The 21,678-nt window shown below is 42.4% G+C and overlaps 1 protein-coding gene across 1 annotated transcript in view; it reads left to right on the forward strand.

Annotated features, from left to right (window-relative positions):
• The first annotated feature begins 719 nt into the window (after positions 1–719).
• SH2D4B (SH2 domain containing 4B) overlaps positions 720–21,678 on the forward strand; it is a 104,794-nt gene continuing 83,835 nt past the window's right edge. Inside the window, exon 1 of the mRNA XM_074999512.1 lies at positions 720–1,024. Within this exon, the coding sequence (XP_074855613.1) occupies positions 841–1,024 (184 nt within the window). The 5' untranslated portion in view covers positions 720–840. The remainder of the gene's footprint in view (positions 1,025–21,678) is intronic.

The raw sequence follows: 21,678 nt of genomic DNA on the forward strand, positions 1-21,678 counted from the left end.
TCCAGTCAAAGTGAAGAAATGAATTAACACCAGAGGGTTACATGGTCCACATGAGCTGTGGAGAACTGCCTCTTGCCTAGTTAATATTAATCCTCTACTTATACAGTGGTAAAAATCTCATGGCTTCAATTGCATCAGTTTTTCTCTTTAAATTCATTGGTATGAGTTTGCTGAATCACCATATCGGTTAGCTCTAAGTAAATGTGAACAATGATGAGGATAGGGATGGCATACCCTACTCAGACTGGCTAGGGAGATTAGCCTAGGAAATATAGTGCAAGCTAGTTTCCTCTCTTATCAGAGATCAGTTCCCCCAAGGGAGCTGGAGTGACATAGATACTGCTGGAGTAACTGTTACTTTTAGCCATGACATCGATCTGAACCCGACAACTCTACACCATGGGGAGTGCACTGTGGCAAGTGGAAAGCCATTCAGTAGAGACGGTGCCGTAGCCTTTGTCTTTCTTTGTACTTCTGTTTCTTTGCTTATTTAAGAAGCGATTATTACAAGCCCATTCTGGAATCTGCTGTTTGAACCTCCGGGCAGTGAAGTTCATGCAACTGGCCTCTCATTATTCACATGGCCTTTTCATGAGCCTCCTCTCCTTTCCTCGCTCGACACCTGTTGCTGTCTTCAGTGGGTGAGATGCCCAGGGAATTCTGTCATCAGGAAGGAAAGGGGAGCAGAGCATGTATGTGAGAAGAGGGACAAGAGAAGAGGAACCGGAATCTCCACAGGCAGGCGACTGTGGGAACAGTTTCTTGGTTGGGTTGCTTTGCAGAGTGCTGCAGCTGGGGCATTGTAGAAGGTTGAGAGCACCACCAGGGCATTGAGTCACCATGCTGCAACAAATTTTGCATGATATGTACATTGACCCTGAACTCCTGGCAGAACTGAACGAGGAGCAGAAGCACATCCTCTTCTACAAAATGAGGGAAGAGCAGCTGAGGCGCTGGAGGGAGAGGGAGGAAAAAGAACAAAAGGAGGATGCGGCGCTGAAGAGGACAGCAAGACCCAAGCCAAGTAAGCTTTTGTGGACAGAGGGGCCCATGTGATAGGGATATGTTAGGGGTCTCAAACTCAATTTACTTTAGGGGCAGTGCCAGTTCTTAAATCCTCCTAGTGGGTTAGAGGGCACCCCCTCTGGCAGGGCTTCCGGGGGAGGGGCAGAGATCTCCACATGCTCCCCCATGCTCCTCAAGCAGCCCCCAGACCCACCTGACACCCCCCCCCCACTGATTTAAAACTCCCCTGGGCCCCTGCTGCCTCCATCTAGCAGAATGGGGCTAGAGCAGTTTCCTGCTGCTAGCTCTGTGCTGCTGCCAGGTCATACCTGTGGCCTGGGGAACATGTGTGTAGAGCTGCCTCCCATACTCAGGTTAGTCCATGGGGCCCTGGAATTGTCCAGAGCTGGCAGTGGTCTCCCACTCCATTCACTGTGGTGGTGGGAACTGTGGGGAAGTGGAGTGACACAGTCACCTTCTCCTCTCTGCTGCCATCACCCAGGCCAGCCTGGTGAAGCAGAGCCCAAACTCTGCTGCAGCCTTGCACCAAGACACCCCCCTCCCCCTGCACATGATCATGTCCCTTGACAGAAGGGGTGCAATGGGGTGGAGAGGGCAGAGCACGGGCGGAACTGGGCTTGGGGGAACGGTACAGACACATACCCAGGGACTCAGGTGCCAGCAGCGCTGTGTGGGCCATGCTGTGGAACTGCTCAGGCTGAAGATGGCCCTGGGTCATGAATCTGAGAAAGAGACCTCTTGGATAGTGTTGACAAGTGGCTATAGCAGGGGAATGGCCACTTCGTTCCAGTGCTCTGCCCTCTGCTCTCTGGCCAGCGTACCAACACTCCCCCTGGGCGGGCTTTCCTGTCACTGCTATGACCAGCCATAATTCATTAATCCCAAAAGACAGAACCAAGGGAGGAAATGTCCATTCAGTGGCTGTCATAAAGCACAACACGTCCAGTGTTGTTGCTATGGCAGGGCACTGTAAGTGCCCAGGCTGGTACCTTTGGTCATAACCTAGCCCTTTCCAAAATGACTAATGAGGACTGGGTGCCTGGTTTTGGGTATTGAGAGAATTAATATGCATGAACTTGGATGGAAAATGCTCTGTGACACCAGAATCCTGGCCTTAGTTGTGTGTTTGGAAGGATACAGCATTGTTCCTTTCTGTGTAAAAGTGTGATAGTGGGTTACGTGGAACTCTTTCAATATGCATGAGCTGCGATCATCTGCTGAGCTCAGTCTTTTTCTCCACAACTCATCACCCCTTGCCAGTGTGGAAGATTATCCCAGCACTGCAGGGATTCAGAAAATATGTGAAGGCTCACAATTAACTGGACAAAACTGAAGCTCAGAATCAGTGTTTTCTTCAGTCACTGATTAGCCATCTCTGTGCTTTGCTTATGCAGAATTCCAAGATGATCTTATACGTTCTGCTTACATTAAGATACAATTGTGTTACAAGTTCTATTCTGGGTATTAGATACAGGTGTAGGTTTTAGGGCTTAACTGAAAGAGTTTGTGCATTAAATAACCTATGGCCTGTTCTTGCTATGGATGTTTTACACCTTTCAGGACATGTTTTTAAGTTGATTGTGTGCTTTACTCATAATTCATCCTGGAGACCCAATGAAATTATTGTAAGCCCCATGTAAAATAACTGGATGTTAACAAAAGTATTCTTAAAGGAAAATCCAATGAGGAGTGCAGGCTCATTAATATCCTAGAGGCATATCCATATCCTATACTGTTACCAACATAGGGTCCTCCAAGCCCTCATTTATTTAATTTCCTACTTCTCCCAGGTGCTTAAACACAATGTAGAGCGTCTTCTCCTACAAAAGATCACTTGCATTCTGCTTCTTTCATACAGCACACAAAGGCTACGTCTATACGTGCCCCAAACTTCGAAATGGCCACGCAAATGGCCATTTTGAAGTTTACTAATGAAGCGCTGAAGTACATATTCAGCTCTTCATCAGCATGTGGGCAGCTGCGGCACTTCGAAATTGACGCGCCTCGCCGCCGCGCGTCTCGTCCAAACGGGGCTCCTTTTCGAAAGGACGCCACCTACTTCGAAGTCCCCATCAGCTGATGGGAATAAGGGGACTTCGAAGTAGGCGGGGTCCTTTCGAAAAGGAGCCCCGTCTGGACGAGGCGCGGCGGCGAGGCGCGTCAATTTTGAAGTGCCGCGGCCGCCCACATGCTAATGAAGCGCTGAATATGCATTTCAGTGCTTCATTAGTAAACTTCAAAATGGCCATTTGCGTGGCCATTTCGAAGTTTGGGGCATGTGTAGACATGGCCAAAACCTGTTTACTTCATGTTGTAGCTGAGGAAAAAATTAGAACTGCAATTCAGACCCAATAATCAAAGTGATATTATAGCCTCAAGATAATTTGCATTGCAATCATTCTATGGGGGAGACAGATGCAGAAAAATCTAATTGCAAAAATAATTATAGGATAATTTGTCACCCTGACATCTAAATTTCCATATATAAATTATATATTTAATCTATTCAGCACTGTAGAGTAGGAGACTACTTTACAGGTAACTAATTTTCTGATTTATAAAGAACAAGGAAAAAAAGGTTCCTCTGTTGCTTTCCTTCCTATCGATTATATCTGTGCATGGATGTGTACATGGACTTGAAGAGTAAAGCTACACAGTTGCCCTGCTCAATTTTACTTTTGTCCTGAATTACCACTGTAACATCTCCTGATGGCTTTCCAGAAAATGTTCTTTCACTTTTATTCAACATGTATTCCACTAGGTAACCAATTTTGATGGTTCCTTGCATGTTATAATAGAAGTCTGGCACACAGGAGTAAGAGTTTGGGCTGGATTTTCAAAAGGAAGTAAAGGGAATGGGACTGAACAAGAGATAGGTGTCTGAGGCTACATCAACACTACCACAGAAGGTCAACCCACTCATGGTCGATTTTCCAGAGTTTGATTTTGCGTGTCTCATAAGGATGTGTGAAAGTGACCTCTCAGAGGTCACAGGTGACCCCTGTACTCCTTGTGAGACATGAGGAGTAGAGGGAGGTCAACAGAAGAAAGTCTCATCAACCGTTCCCTGTATAGACAGACAAGTTAGCTGCGTGCAGATACATCGATGTTAGCTACACAATTGGCATAGCTAGAATTGCACATCTGTGGTTGACTTTCTTAGTCTAGTGTCAACATAGCTTAACTCCCTTAAATTCCTCTGAAGATGTATGTTTGTTAACCTCAGTCAGCTATCACAGAGAAAGTTACGAAATCTTGCAGTCCTTTCATATGCTAACTGATCCATCTGTTAACTGCTCAGACTCACATGAATTGGGTTTATTAGGTGGCAGTGCAACCTAGGCTGCATCTACACTAGCAGCTTCTTTCAGAAAATCTGTCCCTCTTTCGAAAGAATGCTCAGAACATCTACACACAAAATGCTCTCTTTCAGTCTGAAATGGAAAGAACATGGCTCTCCTTCCAGAAGTCTGCTTCTGCTTTTTTCAATAGCGTCTTTTGAAAAAAAGTGTGTGTAGACACTCTGCGGGCCCTGTTTTTGAAAGAGCAGTACTCATGGTGCCGAATTTTTTGATCCCCAGCCTGTTCTTTTGAAAACTTCTTTCGAAAGATCACTGTAGTGTAGACACAGCCATAATGTCCAGGTCTCTTGAATTCTGTTTTTTTTTTTCCTGGCTTTGCTGCTGGATGGTCCTGGCAGGTCGTTTTCTCTGTAAAGGGGATAATGATACAGATATGCTTGGAGAACTTTGGATAAAAAGTGCTAAGTATTATTATTATTATGAAATTCTGTAATGTAATGCCAGTGGTTTGGTCTCCCCTAGAAGTTGGATTCTTGCAAGGAAATTGTACAGCAGTTCAACCAGAAATGATGGGCCAGATGCAGGGACAGCTAGATAGAATTCTATAGTCTGTGTTACGCAGGAGCTCAGGTTAGATGGTCTAGTCCTTTCTCGTCTTAAAAACCAGTGAACCTATGAATCTTTTCCAAGGCACATTCTGGAAAACATTGAACTACTTGAATCACATTGTACAGCAGTGTGCAGTTCTCTTCATGCTTTTGGTGGAATATAAAGTAGGTTCCCAGTACTTGGGACCTGTTCCATATAGGGGATTTCTCCTTTGTTCAGCTTCCAGAAACTTGGAAGTGCAATAATCACCTCCATCAGTTCCCTTTCAGAGCAAGAAATTTATGTGCCTTCACCTGTTACTTTTGCTAAAAGTGTGATTCTCTATCCGATGGCACCAGTTTTATGCTGGTGTTAGTCTGTTAAGGCAGTGGTACTTTACTGGTATAAAGCCATTGTAACAGAGTTGAGAATCCTAGCTTTTCTCTGATGCAGTGTAGTTAGTTTGATACCTAGAAGAGCTATTAGAAATGGTTCTTGAATTCCCTGGCCTTTTAGCTTGAAATGGGTCAGGATTACAAAGGTTTACACTATAAACACATTAAAAGAATGGAGAGAGAAAATTAGAATGACCAAGACACAAAATAAGATTAAACTAACTAGGGACCTAAAGTGGAACAAGAAAACATTTTAGATACTTTAGAAGCAAGAGGAAGACCAACAGAAATGGATGAAGTGTTTTTGTTTCATTTTTTTTATTTCAGTTTTTACCAACAAGTTGAGCAGTGATTGGAAGACTAACACAGTGAACATCAGTGCAAATGGGGTAAGATTTGAGGCAAAAATAGGGAAAGAACAATTTAGACCAGTTGCAGGTCTTCAAATTGGCAGGGGACTGGACTTGATAACCTCTCAAAGTCCTATCCAGTTGCAGGTCTTCAAATTGGCAGGGGACTGGACTTGATAACCTCTCAAAGTCCTATCCATTTCTAGAAGTCTGATTCTATGACTTACCAATATTCTTTCCAGTCCTTGATTTCTCTATTTTCTGTAAATATTTTAGCTATATCACCTATACAGAACTTATTCTATCTAATACTGGCATTTTTTCTGTAATTAGAATTGTTATTTAGAAACTCAGTTTCTTGATAGCTATCTAACGGTGTGGGAAGGGAAGTAAAGAAGAAATAAATACAAACTAGCCTTTGCTAGCAAATTGCCTCTTTGGGCTGGAATGTTGTAAGAGATTGTAGGGTAAACAAGCTTGGGCCTATCAGTGAGTACTTGGATAATAAGCCTGTATAGCAATCAGTATTCTAGGAGATGCCCTTAGGGGCATGTACTTTTCTAGGCTAAGCCAGCCAGACCCTTGGGAAAGAATTCACTGTGGTAACTCAGTGCCCTCCCTATGTAGTGATCCATCTTTTGTTGTTGGAGATATTTCCTAATAGTGATTGCAAATTGACTACAATAGCACATGACCCATCTCACAATACCACCCCCTCCTTAAATTTAAGCTCAGTCTTATAACAAGATAGGTCTCTTGCTGCTGCTGCTTCCCTTGAAAGGTTGTTCTAGAACTTTACTCATCTGACGTTTAGAATCTTCATGTAATTTCAAGTCTAAACTAATTGCAGGCCAATTTATATTCAACTGTTGGTATAAGAACAAATGCCCTTAATCTACATACTCCAGGCCCCTCTGATTATTCCTTTGATGTATTTATAGAGTTTGATCGTATCTCCCATCATCCTTTGTTTGATAAGGAGCTTGGCTTAAAGCCTCTTCTCGATAGGATAGTTCTCTATTCCTCTGATCATTCTAGTAGCCCTTCTCTGTACCTGTTCAGGTTTGAATTAATCTTTCTTAACCACAGGAGGTCAGAACTATACACAATATTCCAAATAAGGTCTCACAAATGCCTTGTATAATGCTAATAAATGCATAGGAAAGATAGAAAACATGGCAAAAGACTGCCTTGGCTTAACCAGGAGATCTTGCATGATCTCAAACTAAAAAAGGAATCGTATAAGAAATGGAAACTCGGACAAATTACAAAGGATGAATATAGGCAAACAACACGAGTGTGCAGGAGCAAGATTAGAAAGGCTAAGGCACAAAATGAGCTCAAGCTAGCTACAAGCATAAAGGGAAACAAGAAGGCTTTTTACAAATATATTGGTAACAAGAGGAAGACCAAGGAGAGGGTAGGGCCGTTGGTCAGTGACGAGGGAGAAACAGTAACAGGGAATTTGGAAATGGCAGAGATGTTTAATGATTTCTTTGTTTCGGTCTTCACTGAGAAATCTGAAGGAATGCCTGACAGAGAATGCTAGTGAAAAAGGGGTAGGTTTAGAAGTTGAAATACAAAAAGAACAAATTAAAATTTACTTAGAAAAATTAGATGCCTGCAAATCACCAGGGCCTGATGAAATGCATCGTAGAATCCTCAAAGAGCTGATAGAAGAGGTATCTGAGTGGGTGAACAACTGGCTGGATAACCGTACCCAGAGAGTAGTTATTAATGACTTTCAATCCTGCTGGAAAAGTATAACTAGTGGGGTTCCACAGGGTCTGTTTTAGGACTGGTTCTGTTCAATATCTTCATTAACGATTTAGATATTGACATAGAAAGTACACTTATTAAGTTTGCAGATGATACCAAGCTGGGAGGGGTTGCAACTTCTTTGGAGGATAGGGTCATAATTCAAAAGGATCTGGATAAACTGGAGAAATGGGCCGAGGTAAACAGGATGAAGTTTAATAAGGACAAATGCAAAGTGCTCCACTTTGGAAGGAACAATCAGTGTCACACATACAGAATGGGAAAGGACTGCCTAGGAATGAGTACAGCAGAAAGGGATCTAGGGGTTATAGTGGACCACAAGTTAAATATGAGTCAACAGTGTGATGCTGTTGCAAAAAAAGCAAACATGATTCTAGGATGCACAAACAGGTGTGTTGTGAACAAAACACGAGAAGTCTTTCTCCCGCTCTACTCTGCACTGGTTAGGCCTCATCTGGAGTATTGTGTCCAGTTCTGGGCACCGCAGTTCAGGAAGGATGTGGAGAAATTGGAGAGGGTCCAGAGGAGAGCAACGAGAATGATCAAAGGTCTAGAGAACATGACCTATGAAGAAAGGCTGAGAGAATTGGGCTTGTTTAGTTTGGAAAAGAGAAGATTGAGGGGGGGACATGACAGCAGTTTTCAGGTATCTAAAAGGGTGTCATAAGGCAGAGGGAGGGAACTTGCTCTTCCTTGCCTCTGAGGATAGAACAAGAGGCAATGGACTTAAATTGCAGCTGGGGAGGTTCAGGTTGGACATTAGGAAAAAGTTCCTAACTGTCAGGGTGATCAAACACTGGAACAAATTGCCAAGGGAGGTGGAAGAATCTCCATCACTGGAGATATTTAAGAAGAGGTTAGATAGATGGCTTTCAGGGATAGTCTAGAAAGTGCTTGGTCCTGCCGTGGGGGCAGGGGGGCTGGACTCGATGGCCTCTCGAGGTCCCTTCCAGTCCTACTATTCTATGATTTTGCTATCTATGCTGGAAATATCTCGCCTGATCCATCCTAGAACTGCAGTAGCCTTTTTCACAGCTGCATCACTTTGGCACCTCATTGTCATCCTCTGGTTAATATACCCATGTCTTTCTTGTCCTCCTCTGTTACTTCCAATGGATACATCTTCAGCTTATAGCAAAAATTCTTTTAGTTAGTCCCCAAATTCATGATTTTGCACGTTAAGTTTCTTCTGATTTCTGTTGCTCCAGATTTAGAGATTGTCCATGCTTTCCTGTATGATATCAAATCACCAGCTATGAAAACCAGGTTTTATGCCGCTCAGTCAAAGCATAAAAGAAACTGTTTCCACTTCTGGGAACCAGAGTTACAAAGGAATATTACATTCATAAATCAAGGACTAGGGAATGTTTTAGCTCTTAAAACAGTCCCCAGGTTTAAGAAAAAGGGCTCAAAGTTACATGTTTCACACAACAAAAATATTTAATTTGTCAGAGAATCACTGTGTCTTCTCTTTCTTTTTATTTTGTTTAGGTCTTAGAGTGATGGTGAATGCAATTTTGGCTATCTTATATCCACTTGGTACAATGGACAAGGTCAAACCTGTGTTCCTTTAAATCAGCGATAGGTAATCCAGGCTAGTGAGTGGGCTGCATGAGTCACCCTCCTTCATCTCAGTGGATCATAAGATCGTTATAACCAAAATGGGTAGTTTTGCTAACTGCACTTGTGTAACTAGAATTTGTTGGGTGTGCTGAATGAATTGTAGCAGTGCTTTAGATGCAAAGGGAGCACACGGCTCTTACAGTCAATGTTGTGTGAAATCAGCATGCACCTCACTTCATGTGCTGTTGCTTTATGTGCATGTCACTTCTGTAATACTGGTGGGGGATAAAAAAATAGAGACAGAAACCAGTGGAATCTGGCAACCCTGTTGGGCACCAGTAAACAAAATGTCTCAGGGGCTACACATAGGCTATGTCTACATGAGAGGTTTTTAAACCACAGAGCGTCTACATGCAAAATGTGCTTTGTCAACAAAACACAACACATCCACTGGCAGTGTTATAATACCTCTCTCAACAGTGTTCTGTCAACAAAACAGCTGTGTAGATGCTCAGGGGTCCTTTTGTCAATGGACGGGGTTTCCAGTTCACTGGGCATCCCTGTTTGCAGAGCTTTCACTCAGCCGTTCTGTTGAGAGAGGGCCAGGCAGTCTGGCTGCTCTCTGTCAACAGAGCAGCTAGCTTTTTCGATCCGCTTTTATTTGTAGATGCTGGCTGTCAACAAAAGCTTTTTCTGGGCAATCCCTGCTGACAGAGACTTCTGTTGTCAGAAGTGTCTCATGTAAATGTAGCAACAGAACCCCAATGGCCCCCATGCAACTTGCAGTCCACAGGATGTCCACCATTACCTTAAAAGAATACAAGGAGGTTACAGTGTTCAGCCTGCCAAGCATATTGACTGATTGGTTTAATATTCTTAGGTGCTTTTTAATGAAGGTACTGGATTTCCTGTAGGATTGGAGGAGATCATATGAGTCATCTCCATTAGCTGTAACATGACTACTCTGGTGGCTTCCATGTTAGCAGTCTTTGCTGGAGGAAGTCCCAAGTCTGCAATAACAGGGCATGTGTTACAGTACAGGACTGCAAAGTTCAAACTCTGAAACTTGTGCTATGCTAGTCACGGCTGTACCTGACTCTGACCAGCAATGTCAGTTCTTTCCTTTCATGGGGTGCTACATTAATGAGCTACTTCATCTTAATTTCAAGTAAAACACGTATTATATAGAATGAGTTAGGTAAGTGATAGATGTCATGCATGTCTAATGAGAGAGACTCTAATAATAATGTAGCAAGTTTCTGTTCTAAATCACAGTTATAGATCCCATTAACTTATAAACTATTGCTTGGGAGGTTCCTTGTAGGGGCATGTTTCCTTCTTTTGCTATATACAGAGCTTACAGTGCCAGGTTGCTTTTGTGTTGAGTGCTAATAGCACTAAAGGAAGTCACCTTGAAGCATCAAGATCCCATTGGGATTTACTGAAGTTGACTGACAGCTGTGCCATTTGCACAGAAACAGATTTTATTTGATTAGGCAGCAGTCCTTTAACCATCTTGGCTGAATTGGGACTTAGTGAAAGACCCTGCCACTTTTGATGTCAATGTCACTGCAGTATCCAAAACTGAGCTGGCTTGGAGCTGTCTGAATATTAGCAGTGAGATTTCTAAAACTCTTGAGAATTAAGCAGCTGAAGGACAGGCTGGTGGGAGTGGAGAGAATATGGGTTTGCTGCTACTTTATTCTGACATTTATTTGTTGTGAGCTGCAATTCACGAGGCTAAGTGAAGAATTGTTTTTAACAGCTGCACTGCTGTTCTGTCCTTAACAAGTGTAGCTGGGAATACATTAGCTGGGTTTATTACAGTATGACTGGAAAATAACTTCTTTTTCTAAAGGCTATTAATGTTAGAATGTCACTGAATGAAGGCATATTATGGTAAACAAAAATTCCTAGTTTTGCAAGCTGAGAGTTGGGGGATACAACATCCAAGCATACTGGCTATGTCCACACTAAAAGGTTTTGTTAGCAAAACAGCTCCTTTGTTGACAAAACCTGAATAGCATCCATATTCACAAGGTGTTCTGTCAACAGAGTCAGTGCTTTGGTGAACAGCTGTGCCCTGCTCCCCATGAGGAAGAATACCTCTATCAACAGAAATCTGTTGACAGAAAGCTGGTCTGGAGTTTCCGGGGGGCCCTCTGACAGACAGGGCTTCCAGGAGACTGGGCAGCCCTCTTTGCTGTGCTTCTGGTTGGCCATTTTGTCAACAGAGTGGCTGGGCAGTCTGACCACTCTCTGTCTACGCAGCAGATCTTGTGATCTTCTTGGTAGTTTGGCCATGATCTGCTGACAGACATTTTTTTGGAAGATATCATTCAACAAAAACTTCTTTCTACAAATCACTGTAATCTAGATGTAGTACCCAGAGGCATTGAGACCTCATCTGGGGTTAGTGAAGTCTCTGCTCTACAGCCTTGGCTGAGAGCCAGCTGGTCTTTAGCTCACGTGGTAGAGTGTGGGGCTTTAGACCCTATGCTTGCAGGTTCTATCCATAATGCTAGCAACCCGGGTCTGTTGGCGTTACATAGATGTAACCACTATGTGAGTGGGTGTGTAAGGGAGAGAAAGCACATCAGCAGTACACCCTTCTACTTCCCTACGATTGCTCTAGCTAATCCCTTGTACACTAGGGGTGTGTCTACACCGCAACATTTTTTCAGAATAATGGCCACTATTCTGAAATATCTTTGCTGGCGTCTACACAATGCAGCTGCTATTTCAAAATAATTTCAAAATGATGGTCCTCTTATATCGAATTTGGTAAATCTCATTCCACAAGGAATAGCTCCTATTCCAAAATAGATATTTTCTAATAGGGGCTGTATAGACAGGAAATAGGGGCTATTACAAAAGAAAGCTGCTGTGTAGACATAGCATTTCAGATTAGAGCACCTGGAAGAATTTGGATTTAATCTGAAATAGGCTCTATTTTGTGTGGACACACTATTTTGGAATAAATTTTACTTATTTGGTGGCTTCCCTGTAGTATGGATTCTGGAATAGCTTATTTTGGAATAACAACTCTGAAATAAACTTTTCTGGAATAACACTGTAGCATAAACATACCTTAAGGTTTTGTGCTCTGAACTCTCATTTGTAAATGTGCACCTATCATTGTCTTCTGTGGGATACAGATGCTTAAAAATAATAACATAAGAATGGCCATATTGTGTCAGACCAAAGGGCCATCTAGCCCAGTATCCTATCTTCTGACAGAGGCCAATGCCAGATGGCCAAGAGGGAGTAAACACAACAGGTAGTCACCAAAGTGATTCCTCTCCTGTCCTCTATTTCCAGCCTCTGACAAACAGAGACTAAGGACACCATTCCTGCCCATCCTGGCTAATAAATATTGATGGACCTATCCTCCATTAATTTATCTAGGTCTTTTTAACCCTGATAAAGTCCTGGTTCTCCCAACTTCCTCTGGAAGATCCTACCTGAAGAGCCCAATTATCATTTATCCAAAGGATGCTTTGTATAAATGACTTAGGCTGCTGTGAAAGTGTCATACATGTCATGATCAAAAATCTGTTCTACCGGTAATACAACAGCTTTCAGCTCAAAATCAGACTTCAGACTCTTTCAAATTTTTAGCAGCATTGATAACCAAAACCAGCAGAGAACTAATTCCATTTCCCATTCAACTTCTGCAGAAATGTCACCAAATTTCTCAATAGGAACAAGATCCAGCATGCATTGAAGCAACAGGAAATCTTCCCATTGATGTTAGTGGGAGCAGATTTCCACCACGGGGTTGAATTTCATGAGACTAATTTGAGATTTTGATGCAGCCAGATTTTAACCCACAATTTATTCACCCTTGAATTTAAATCCTTTTTTAAAACCAACTGAACTGAATTCTGTCTCAGCATGTATTAAATACCTTCATGCCATAGATATAAAACTGTTGCAGAATGCACAACTCATTAAATGTGTAAGAAATAAAATTCAGCTCTGTTCAGCACTGCCAAAAATGGTGAGGTCATGCTTACTTAAGTAAGAAATAGGCCCATCAGATTTTATGTATTACTGAATCGTTGATTTGCTAATTGATGTTCAGTGATTGCTGGGTATCTGTCATACATTTAACATAAGGCATTTCCAGAAGTGGAACTTTTAATTTAGCCTTTAATCCCAAAAGGCTGCCTTTTGCAGGATGTGATAATTGTAGTATCCTCTAGTATTTAGCACCTTGTCTTCTGGTTTTTGGTATGTTGGAGCCATAATTGGGTTCAGATGTGGGCTGGGAAGAGATTAAAGAGAGGCTTTTCAAACCATCCTTTTTTGCTTCTCTGTTTCTGGGGTCACCAGGATCAATAATAGCCTCCAATATAACCTAGATAGATGTCAGCTTGGAGCAGTCCCACAGGGACCATTTTTGCAGCTGAGGGTCAGCCACAATGCTCCGCTCCTCCGTTTCGACCCTTCTTTCTCGACATGCTCACAGCCCAGCATGAGAGTGACACGGTGCCAGCTACATTGCCTTTATTCTGCCAGAGGATTCTCCGACATCTGGGGAATCTTGTCATCCCTATCTTTGAAGCATCTGACGCTGGCTGCTGTCAGAAACCAGCCTGTGCACTAGATGAACCATGGTGATGTTTATGGAAATTGCTATGTACCCGTGTCTCTGATTGCCACAGTCTGCTGCTAGGACTGACTAAACATTGCAGTGGTCAGGCAGACTTCCTTATCAATGTGAATACTCTGGCTACTAACCCTCTGGAAACAAGATGAGGCTGTAACTGTCTGTGAGCTCATGAATACTTGATGTGCAAAGAGAACAAGAGAGCAGCCAAGCACAGAATGGTATTTACCAAAGTGATTTCAATATTTCTCACCAATTTTTCTTTTTCTAATATAAATGACCAACTATTTATGGCCCAAAAGGGACAGCATTTTGTTCCACGGGCATTGTAGGGGTTCACACAGAAGCTGTGTACATTAGTGTATGTTATTCAGCAACAGATTTGATAAGTAAGATCTTAGGTACTTTCTGATGGCTCCAAGTTACAAACCACTCCTTCTGGGGTTCATTTTCCATAGGGATAACTTCTGATCCCTTTCAAAGACGGGTGAAGTTGAGACCACAAACCACCTTGGTATATTTGTCCTTTTTTGTGAGATGGAAGCTAAGGTTCAACTGGAAAATACATGTTATGGATGAATTCACAGCTTTCCCCTTTGTGATTTCAAATATTCAGAAATGATTGGTACTGACAGGTCCAGTGTAGGGGATGGACAACCAAGTTACTTTCTAAAGCACAGGTTTACAAGGTGGACAACGTGCCTGTGTAAGTTCTGGATATAATCTCCCAGTACAAAATATGCGTATATCCAATATGAAAATGATATTCTGAAAACCATAGTCAGAGCTATGGAATCACATTGGAGCCCAAACTTGTGTATTTGTGTTTCTTTAATGGTACATATTTGTAATGGAGAAAACATAAAAAGGTATCATGTGGCAATAATCCTTACCACTCCCTTTTTTGTACCCCCCCCTATTTTTTTGGTGTGCATTATATGCCTATTTGATTGCCACGGCATTAACACTTACTCCACTCATCTTATTTGATCCTACAGGAGGGGATATACCAGAGAATAATTATTTCCAAAGTAACAGATAGAAATTCCTTAAATAAAGGAATATGAGTTCATTACATGACCAAGACACAGCATACAAGTCTGAGCTATAAAGATCTGATATTCAGAACTGCTGAGACATAGTAATTCCCACTGATGTACTAATGCAGTGCATTTAAATTTCTTCTTTTCGAAAAAGAAAGCAAAATTGCACAGCACTGAGTGGGAGTTAGAAGTTTTTTCTCTTAAGTTGATTTTAAAAAATCACGTTTGAAGCTGCTTCTAGCTTTAGATTGTAATCGTGGAACAGACAGTTTAGTGGTCAGCGAATAAGAGTGGAAGACAAATGGAATTTATCCCAGTGGCTCCAAAACTTCATGGAATACTAGACCTGGAAGGAACCTCAAGAGATCATCAAAAGTCCAGTCCCCTGCACTCATGGAAGGACCAAACCTCTTTCAGATCATCCTTGATAGATATTTGTTTAACCTGCTCTTAAATATCAGCAATGCTGGGAATTCCATAACCACCCTAAGCAATTTATTCCAGTGCTTAACCACCCTGACAGGAAGTTTTTCCTAATATCCAACCTAAACTTTCCTTGCTGCAATTTAAGCTCAATGTTTCTTAACCTAACATGAGAAGCTAAGGAGAATATTTTTTCTTCCTCCTCTTTTTGTAACACCTTTTTAGATATTTGAAAGCTGTTATCCTATTCCCTTTCCTAAACAAATCTATTTTTTTCAATCTTCCCTCACAGGTCATATTTTCTCACCCATCATTTTTGTTGCTCTTCTCTGGAGCTTCTTCTTTTTGTTCACATCTTTCCTGAAATGTGGCACCCAGAACTGGACACAGAACTCTAGTTAAGACCTAATCACACAGCGTAGACCATAATAATTACTCCTCATGTCTTGCTTACAACATGCCTGATAATACATCCACAAAAATTCCACAAAACTGCTGAGGACTCAAACAGATGGCTCAGGTAGCTCTAGTTCTACAGACACCAGTGATCGGAAAGGCAGAAAACCAACCTGGTGTCAGATATTTAAAGCCAGCCAATACTGCTGCAGGACTACAGACCAGGGAGTCAGGAGAGAATCATGTCTCATCCGGGGTGAAAGCACCTTAAGGGAGTCTGTGTTGATGGTAGAGCTTTGTAGTTCCACTCTTTCCTTCACTAAAGCCTTTTCTTTTTCTTGTGCCTAGAAAAGTCCCCCTTTGTATACTATCGTTTGTGTGTTTGGCATTTCAAGTGCTGGAGTTTGTATTTTTGTATACAATTTCTTGAGAACTGAGTTATATTCCTTGTTAAGAGTAGTGGTGTTAACCATTTTCCCATGGAACAGTAGCCCCTGGGCACATCGACTGTATCTATACTTTCTTTCCTCTTTTGAAAGAGGCATGCAAATGAGGGAAGTAAAAATGAAAATGAAGTTCAGATTTTATATATCCGGCATATGGAAGCCCTCTTTGTTGACAGAACTGTCTACACTGTCACTTTGTTGACAACACAATGTTGACAGAGACGTTATACCTGAATGGGAAGAGGTGTAACACTGCCGATTAAAGAGCTTGTTTCTGTCGACAAAACTCTCAACAGAGCGCCTTAGCTGTGTTGATCTGTTCTGTCGACAGAAGGTGCCCATGTAGATGTGGCCTTGTGTCCCAGGCACAGACAAGAGTCACCCTAGGTGGAGGCACCAGGTGTCACAGCAAAGAAACCAGCACCGAATACACATGAGAAGAGGAGAGAGGTCAATCTGAGAAGTAGGAAGAGGTGTGAGCCATGCTTAAAGAGAAGGGCTATGTGAGCTTGCTACAAACAGTGAGGTGACTGGGTATTGGGAGTGTGAGTAAATGCATGTGTGTGCTCGTGTATTGTCTTTTTCTTTTGTTAACATAGTTCAACTGATTTTTCAAAACAAGAACAATGGAGGAAAAAATTCTTCATATTAAAAAATAAACAAAAAACCAATAGGGCCAATGAGTTCAGAGTTGGGAGGGAAATATTTTCTCTCTTCCATTCCGGGACTATCTAGGAATGTGCTGGTGAATTATTATTAATTTTTTAAAATTAATTTGACAAAATGATGACTTGTTGTATATCTACCATTGATGCTGTGTTTTCACCCAGCTTTTTTTCACTGTTAGTTACTTGTATGTCTAAGGATGCCTCTGACAAAACCTTTGACTTCCTGATGCTGGGAGTTGGACAACAGGAGCTGAATCTCTTGATTGTTCCCTATTCTTTTAATTCGCTTTGAAAAGTCTTGCATTGGCCACTATCAGAAGACCATACTGGGCTAGATGAATACTGGTCTGATGCAAGATGTCCAATGTTATATAAAGACCATTTGCATATGTCTGAGGGACAAACATGGTTGGGTCCATCAAAAAGTACCAATGATATTTATGGACTGTAAAAGAGAGCTTTGGAATCACAAAAGTGCATGGTGCTTTCCAGCAGTAAATGACCTAATTGGTTAACATTTTATTTAACTCAGTTGCATGTACAACCTCAACTATGCCCCTCCATGCACACGTATAATAATACAGCTTTCAACTACAGATTACATATAGACTATGTCTACACTAGCACAAATCTTCAAAATGGCCATACTAATGAGGTGCTGAAATGCATATTCAGCGCTTCATTAGCATGCTGCTGGTCATGGCTCTTCAAAATTGCTGCTGTTAGGATTAAGGGGATTTCAAAGTTCCTGGAGACCTTTTGAAAAACACTGCTGTCTGGACGAGCTGTGTGGCAGTGAAAAGCAGCAATTTCGAAGAGCCGTGGCTGGCGGCATGCTAATAAGCCACTGAATATGCATTTCAGCTCCTCATTAGTAATCTTCAAAATGGCCGTTTGCATGGCCATTTTGAAGATTTGTGCTAGTGTGGACATGGCCATAGTGTGTTGCCCTACTTGAGATGTATGTGCTATTCCCCTTCCCCTGTACTAGAAACATGGTCAGGTATAACTGTAATAAAAACACTGAAACACCTGCAGTTAGAGGTGGGTGAATAATATTAACTGAATTCCTTTTTTCATAGACTTTTGCTTTTTTGGGTAAGAATGTATTTCTGTGCAGGCCTAGTTGTAAGCCTCAGTAGGGTGTGGGAGTAAGAGAATGCAAAACAACCTGGCTAGCAAAAATACTTTTGGATTAAATTAAGCAAGGAAATTAAAAGTCAGAGGATTCTCCTTGCTCTGCTGCTGTACTTCTTACATTCTCCCAATCACTGTGGATGACCCATGGCTATTATGTTGTCTATAGTGTTACTGGAAGTTGTCAAAAACAAGAAGTCCTGTGGCACCTTATAGACTAACAGACGTTTTGGAGGATAAGCTTTCGTGGGCAAAGACCCACTTTGTCAGATGCATGGGGGCAGTGGGTCCAGAGTAGGGTTTAAATATATGGGAGTGGCTGGCCAATTACAAAGCAGTTTCTGTGCTCTTGGGGTGTGTCTACATGGGCACAAACCTTCAAAATGGTCATGCTAATGGTCATTTCGAAGATTACTAACGAGGCGCTGAATCGAATATTCAGCACCTCCTTAGCATTAGGACACTTCCAGCCATGGCACTGTGCATGGCTTGGCGTGGCTACATGGGGGTCCTTTTCAAAAGGACCCCGCACATTTCATCCCCTTATTTCACTCAGCTGAATGGAATAAGGGGATTTCGAAAAGTGCGGGGTCCTTTCGAAAAGGACTCCTGTGTAGCCACACCGCAGCCTGAAGTGTCCTAATGCTAATGAGGTGCTGAATATTCAGTTCAGTGCCTCTTTAGTAATCTTCAAAATGGCTATTAGCATGGCTATTTCAAAGATTTGTGCCCATGTAGACACACCCTTGATGTTCACACCTCCACATTTGCTACTGATAATGGGCCACATCCTCCCTGACTGAACTGACCTTGTCAACGCTGGCCCTCCTCTTGACTGGAACTCCCACTTTTCATAAGCCCATATGTTTAAACCCTCCTCTGGAGCCCTCCACTCATACATCTGATGAAGTGAGTCTTTGCCCACAAAAGATTATGCTCCAAAATATCTGTTAGTCTATAAAGTGCCACAGGACTTCCTGTCATTTTTGAAGATACAGATTAACTCCACTACCCCTTGATATTGGAAGTTGTCAGAAGATGCTATGGCAGATGGTGTTGCTAGATCTGCCATTCTGAATGTATAAGCAATTCAGAAAGTTGCTTATAGTCTGCTGTGTTGCAGTTTTTTTTTAGAACTTGAGCATCTCTGTTTCTTTCTCTCTGTCTGACAGGAATAGTTAGTGAGAGTTATGGCTTACAGATTATATGCATGCTGTTAAGTCAAACATTACATGGCGCCAATAAATTAGAGCATTTTAGGCTACATCTGTGCTACACATCCCGATGGCAACCACAGCATTGATGACAGCTTTACCTGTAGCAGGAGTTTTTCCCTGAAGTTGGGGAAGGGCTCTGGCAACAGGACACTTGACTTACTTGATTTAAACCCTTATTCTCTGAGTGGAACATGGTCATCTACAAGTCTGCTCCATTTCACTTCGTCTTGGGACAAACCTTCTAACTGACTCCAGGAGTATCCCAATTGTTGTCCTTCAATCTCAGCAGATCTTCTCCACATTGTCTGAGGTCTTCCTCTTTTGTGTTTTTCTTGTGGACTCCATTTGAGAGCTTGATGGACTATACTGGATGATGGTTTTCTGAGAGTGTGGCCTAGCCATGCCCACTTTCTTCTCTTAATTTGAACATCAAATGGTTCTTGTCCGGCTCTGTTCCAAAGCTTGTGACATTTGTGACAAAGTCTTGCCATCTGATGAGAGGGATATACGTCGGGCATCTATTTATGAATGTCTGTGGCTTGTGATTTGAAGACTTTTTAGTAGGCTAGATCTCGCATCCATACAAGAGCACACTCTTCGCATTTGTGTTGAAGATCCACAGTTTTCCTCTTCACAGATGTGAACTCCATATGGCGTGTAGAGTCTTGAATGCAGCTGTTGCTTTCCCTATGCTAGCACTGATATCCTAAGACACAGGATATAACAGGACACTACAAGCTGTAAAAATAGCAGCAAAGGTTGGGAGGCATGTCTTGGGGTGAGGCCAGAACCATGGAGGATATGTACTCTAGTGTATACTCCCACACCCTTCATGTGTGACTTTACTTGTCTAAGACATAACCTGCTATCCACATTGCTATTTCTGTGCATGCTAGGGTGGCTATGCATGTGTACACACTGGCAGAAGCAGCTTTGTAACCTGGGGTGTGACAGGCAACTCCCGCAGACATAGTGCTAGCTGTAAATAGAGGTAAGGATGGATTTCAGTGCCAGCTGCTTAAGCCTACCTGAATTCTCTGAGTACATACTCACTTATGCAGCCCAAACTCACAATGTCCCCATCGTAGTTCTCAGGGAAACCTGGCTAGTGAGTCACCTGGACACCTCACCTTGTGAAAAACTTGAATTGGTTTTCCCCTGCTATTCACCACACAGCAAGAGGGAATCTCTCTGGTCATAGCTGCTTGTCAGACTCCTCACACCACCAGCCCTTCAGCCACTCATGCTCTCTCCTTGCTTTCGCTTGTAGTTTAACCATAAGTGCCCCTGAGTCTCCAAGTCCCTGACACTGGGGCCGCGTACTCCCATCAACCAGTTTTACCATAAACCATTGTGCCCGTAAAGCACACAGCCCTTGTGAGCACTCGCAGTGTGACGCACATAGACTTATGTAAGGAAGAATGCAACTTTAACTAGACGTGAGAAAGTAGCATAAACAAATGGCCTTGATGAAAAACAAATCCTAAAATGCAAACCTGGGTCTACATTTACTAGTTGTTCTCTTTCCCAACTAGTAAAGTGGGTTTCTCCCCCAAAAGGTCAGTCTTTTGCAGAGCTGGCTGGTTTCACAAGAACCAGGCCACCAAGGTTCATGAAAGCCCCTCTGCCCCCAGCGAGTTTCCAGTAGTGAATGGATCCAGAGAGCTTCTCCCTACTTTGTGTTGTACTGCAAACAGCCTTTTGTTTCTATTCATGGCCTGGACAAAGCTCTACCTGTTGAAGTGATCCTTCTTCAAATCTGGGAGGTACTAATGGTTTGGTGGAGCCACTAATGGTTTTCACTGAGAGTTTTGGGAGGGAGCAAGGCTAGTCAACAGAGCCTTGCATTACCATACTGGATAGTAGGAAGTAACTATTCCCTTTTTCTTGAATGCGTCATCACCAAGGCAGGCCCCTTCCTGGTGATTCATTTCTACTCCAATTTCATAAAGCATCCTTGCAAGATATTTTATATTATTTCTGTACATATATCTAGCAATGATTGAGTCTTGACCCGTTAGCAATGTTCCAGAGACACCTTATGTGATACCCTTTATGGATAAACACCCAGCCAGATATGCATTTGGTGTAGTGAGTTTGTCAGGTCTGTGGTGAGAGGTGTTTCCCCAAAAAAGGGAAACTTTTGCCAAGGGGTCTTCTGGCCACATGCTCACTTTTATTTTTAGCAAGCTATGGAATAACTAGAGCAGGTACATTCTCAGGAACTGCCATTAACACCCCTGGTTACGTTGCAAAGGTACAATTGAATGATCTTTATTGTCCTAGCCACGTACACTTCAGCTATTAGCTTGTGCAATAAACTTGGAGGGGTGGAGAAATAAAGGACTGAATCCAATCCACAGCTCCCTGCATCTTTATTGCTATTCTAAAATCCTATTCAATGTGGGTACTGGGTAGCACTGCAGCTTGTAAAACTTGGAATGAAATACCATTTGTACTGAGGCTTTTTAAAATCCAAGCAGAAACCTCTGAAGAAGATGTAAAAACCATTAGCTCTGAGCGGAGTGTGAAAGCTGGTGATTAAATCTTATGCAAACACAGACCATGCTTTAAAGTATATCAGGTATCTAAACTCAGAAGGAACAAAAACAATCCCCTAGAAGCTTCGTATATCTTGAAACTACAAAGGGAAATCAGGCTGATCAGCCAGCCCTGTGCGAGAGAGCTCAGTGCTGATACAGCCTATTTCAAATGCAGAATAGGTTTCAG

Source organism: Carettochelys insculpta, chromosome 7 (genome assembly GCF_033958435.1).
Source record: "Carettochelys insculpta isolate YL-2023 chromosome 7, ASM3395843v1, whole genome shotgun sequence".
In the NCBI taxonomy this organism is placed as follows: domain Eukaryota; kingdom Metazoa; phylum Chordata; order Testudines; family Carettochelyidae; genus Carettochelys; species Carettochelys insculpta.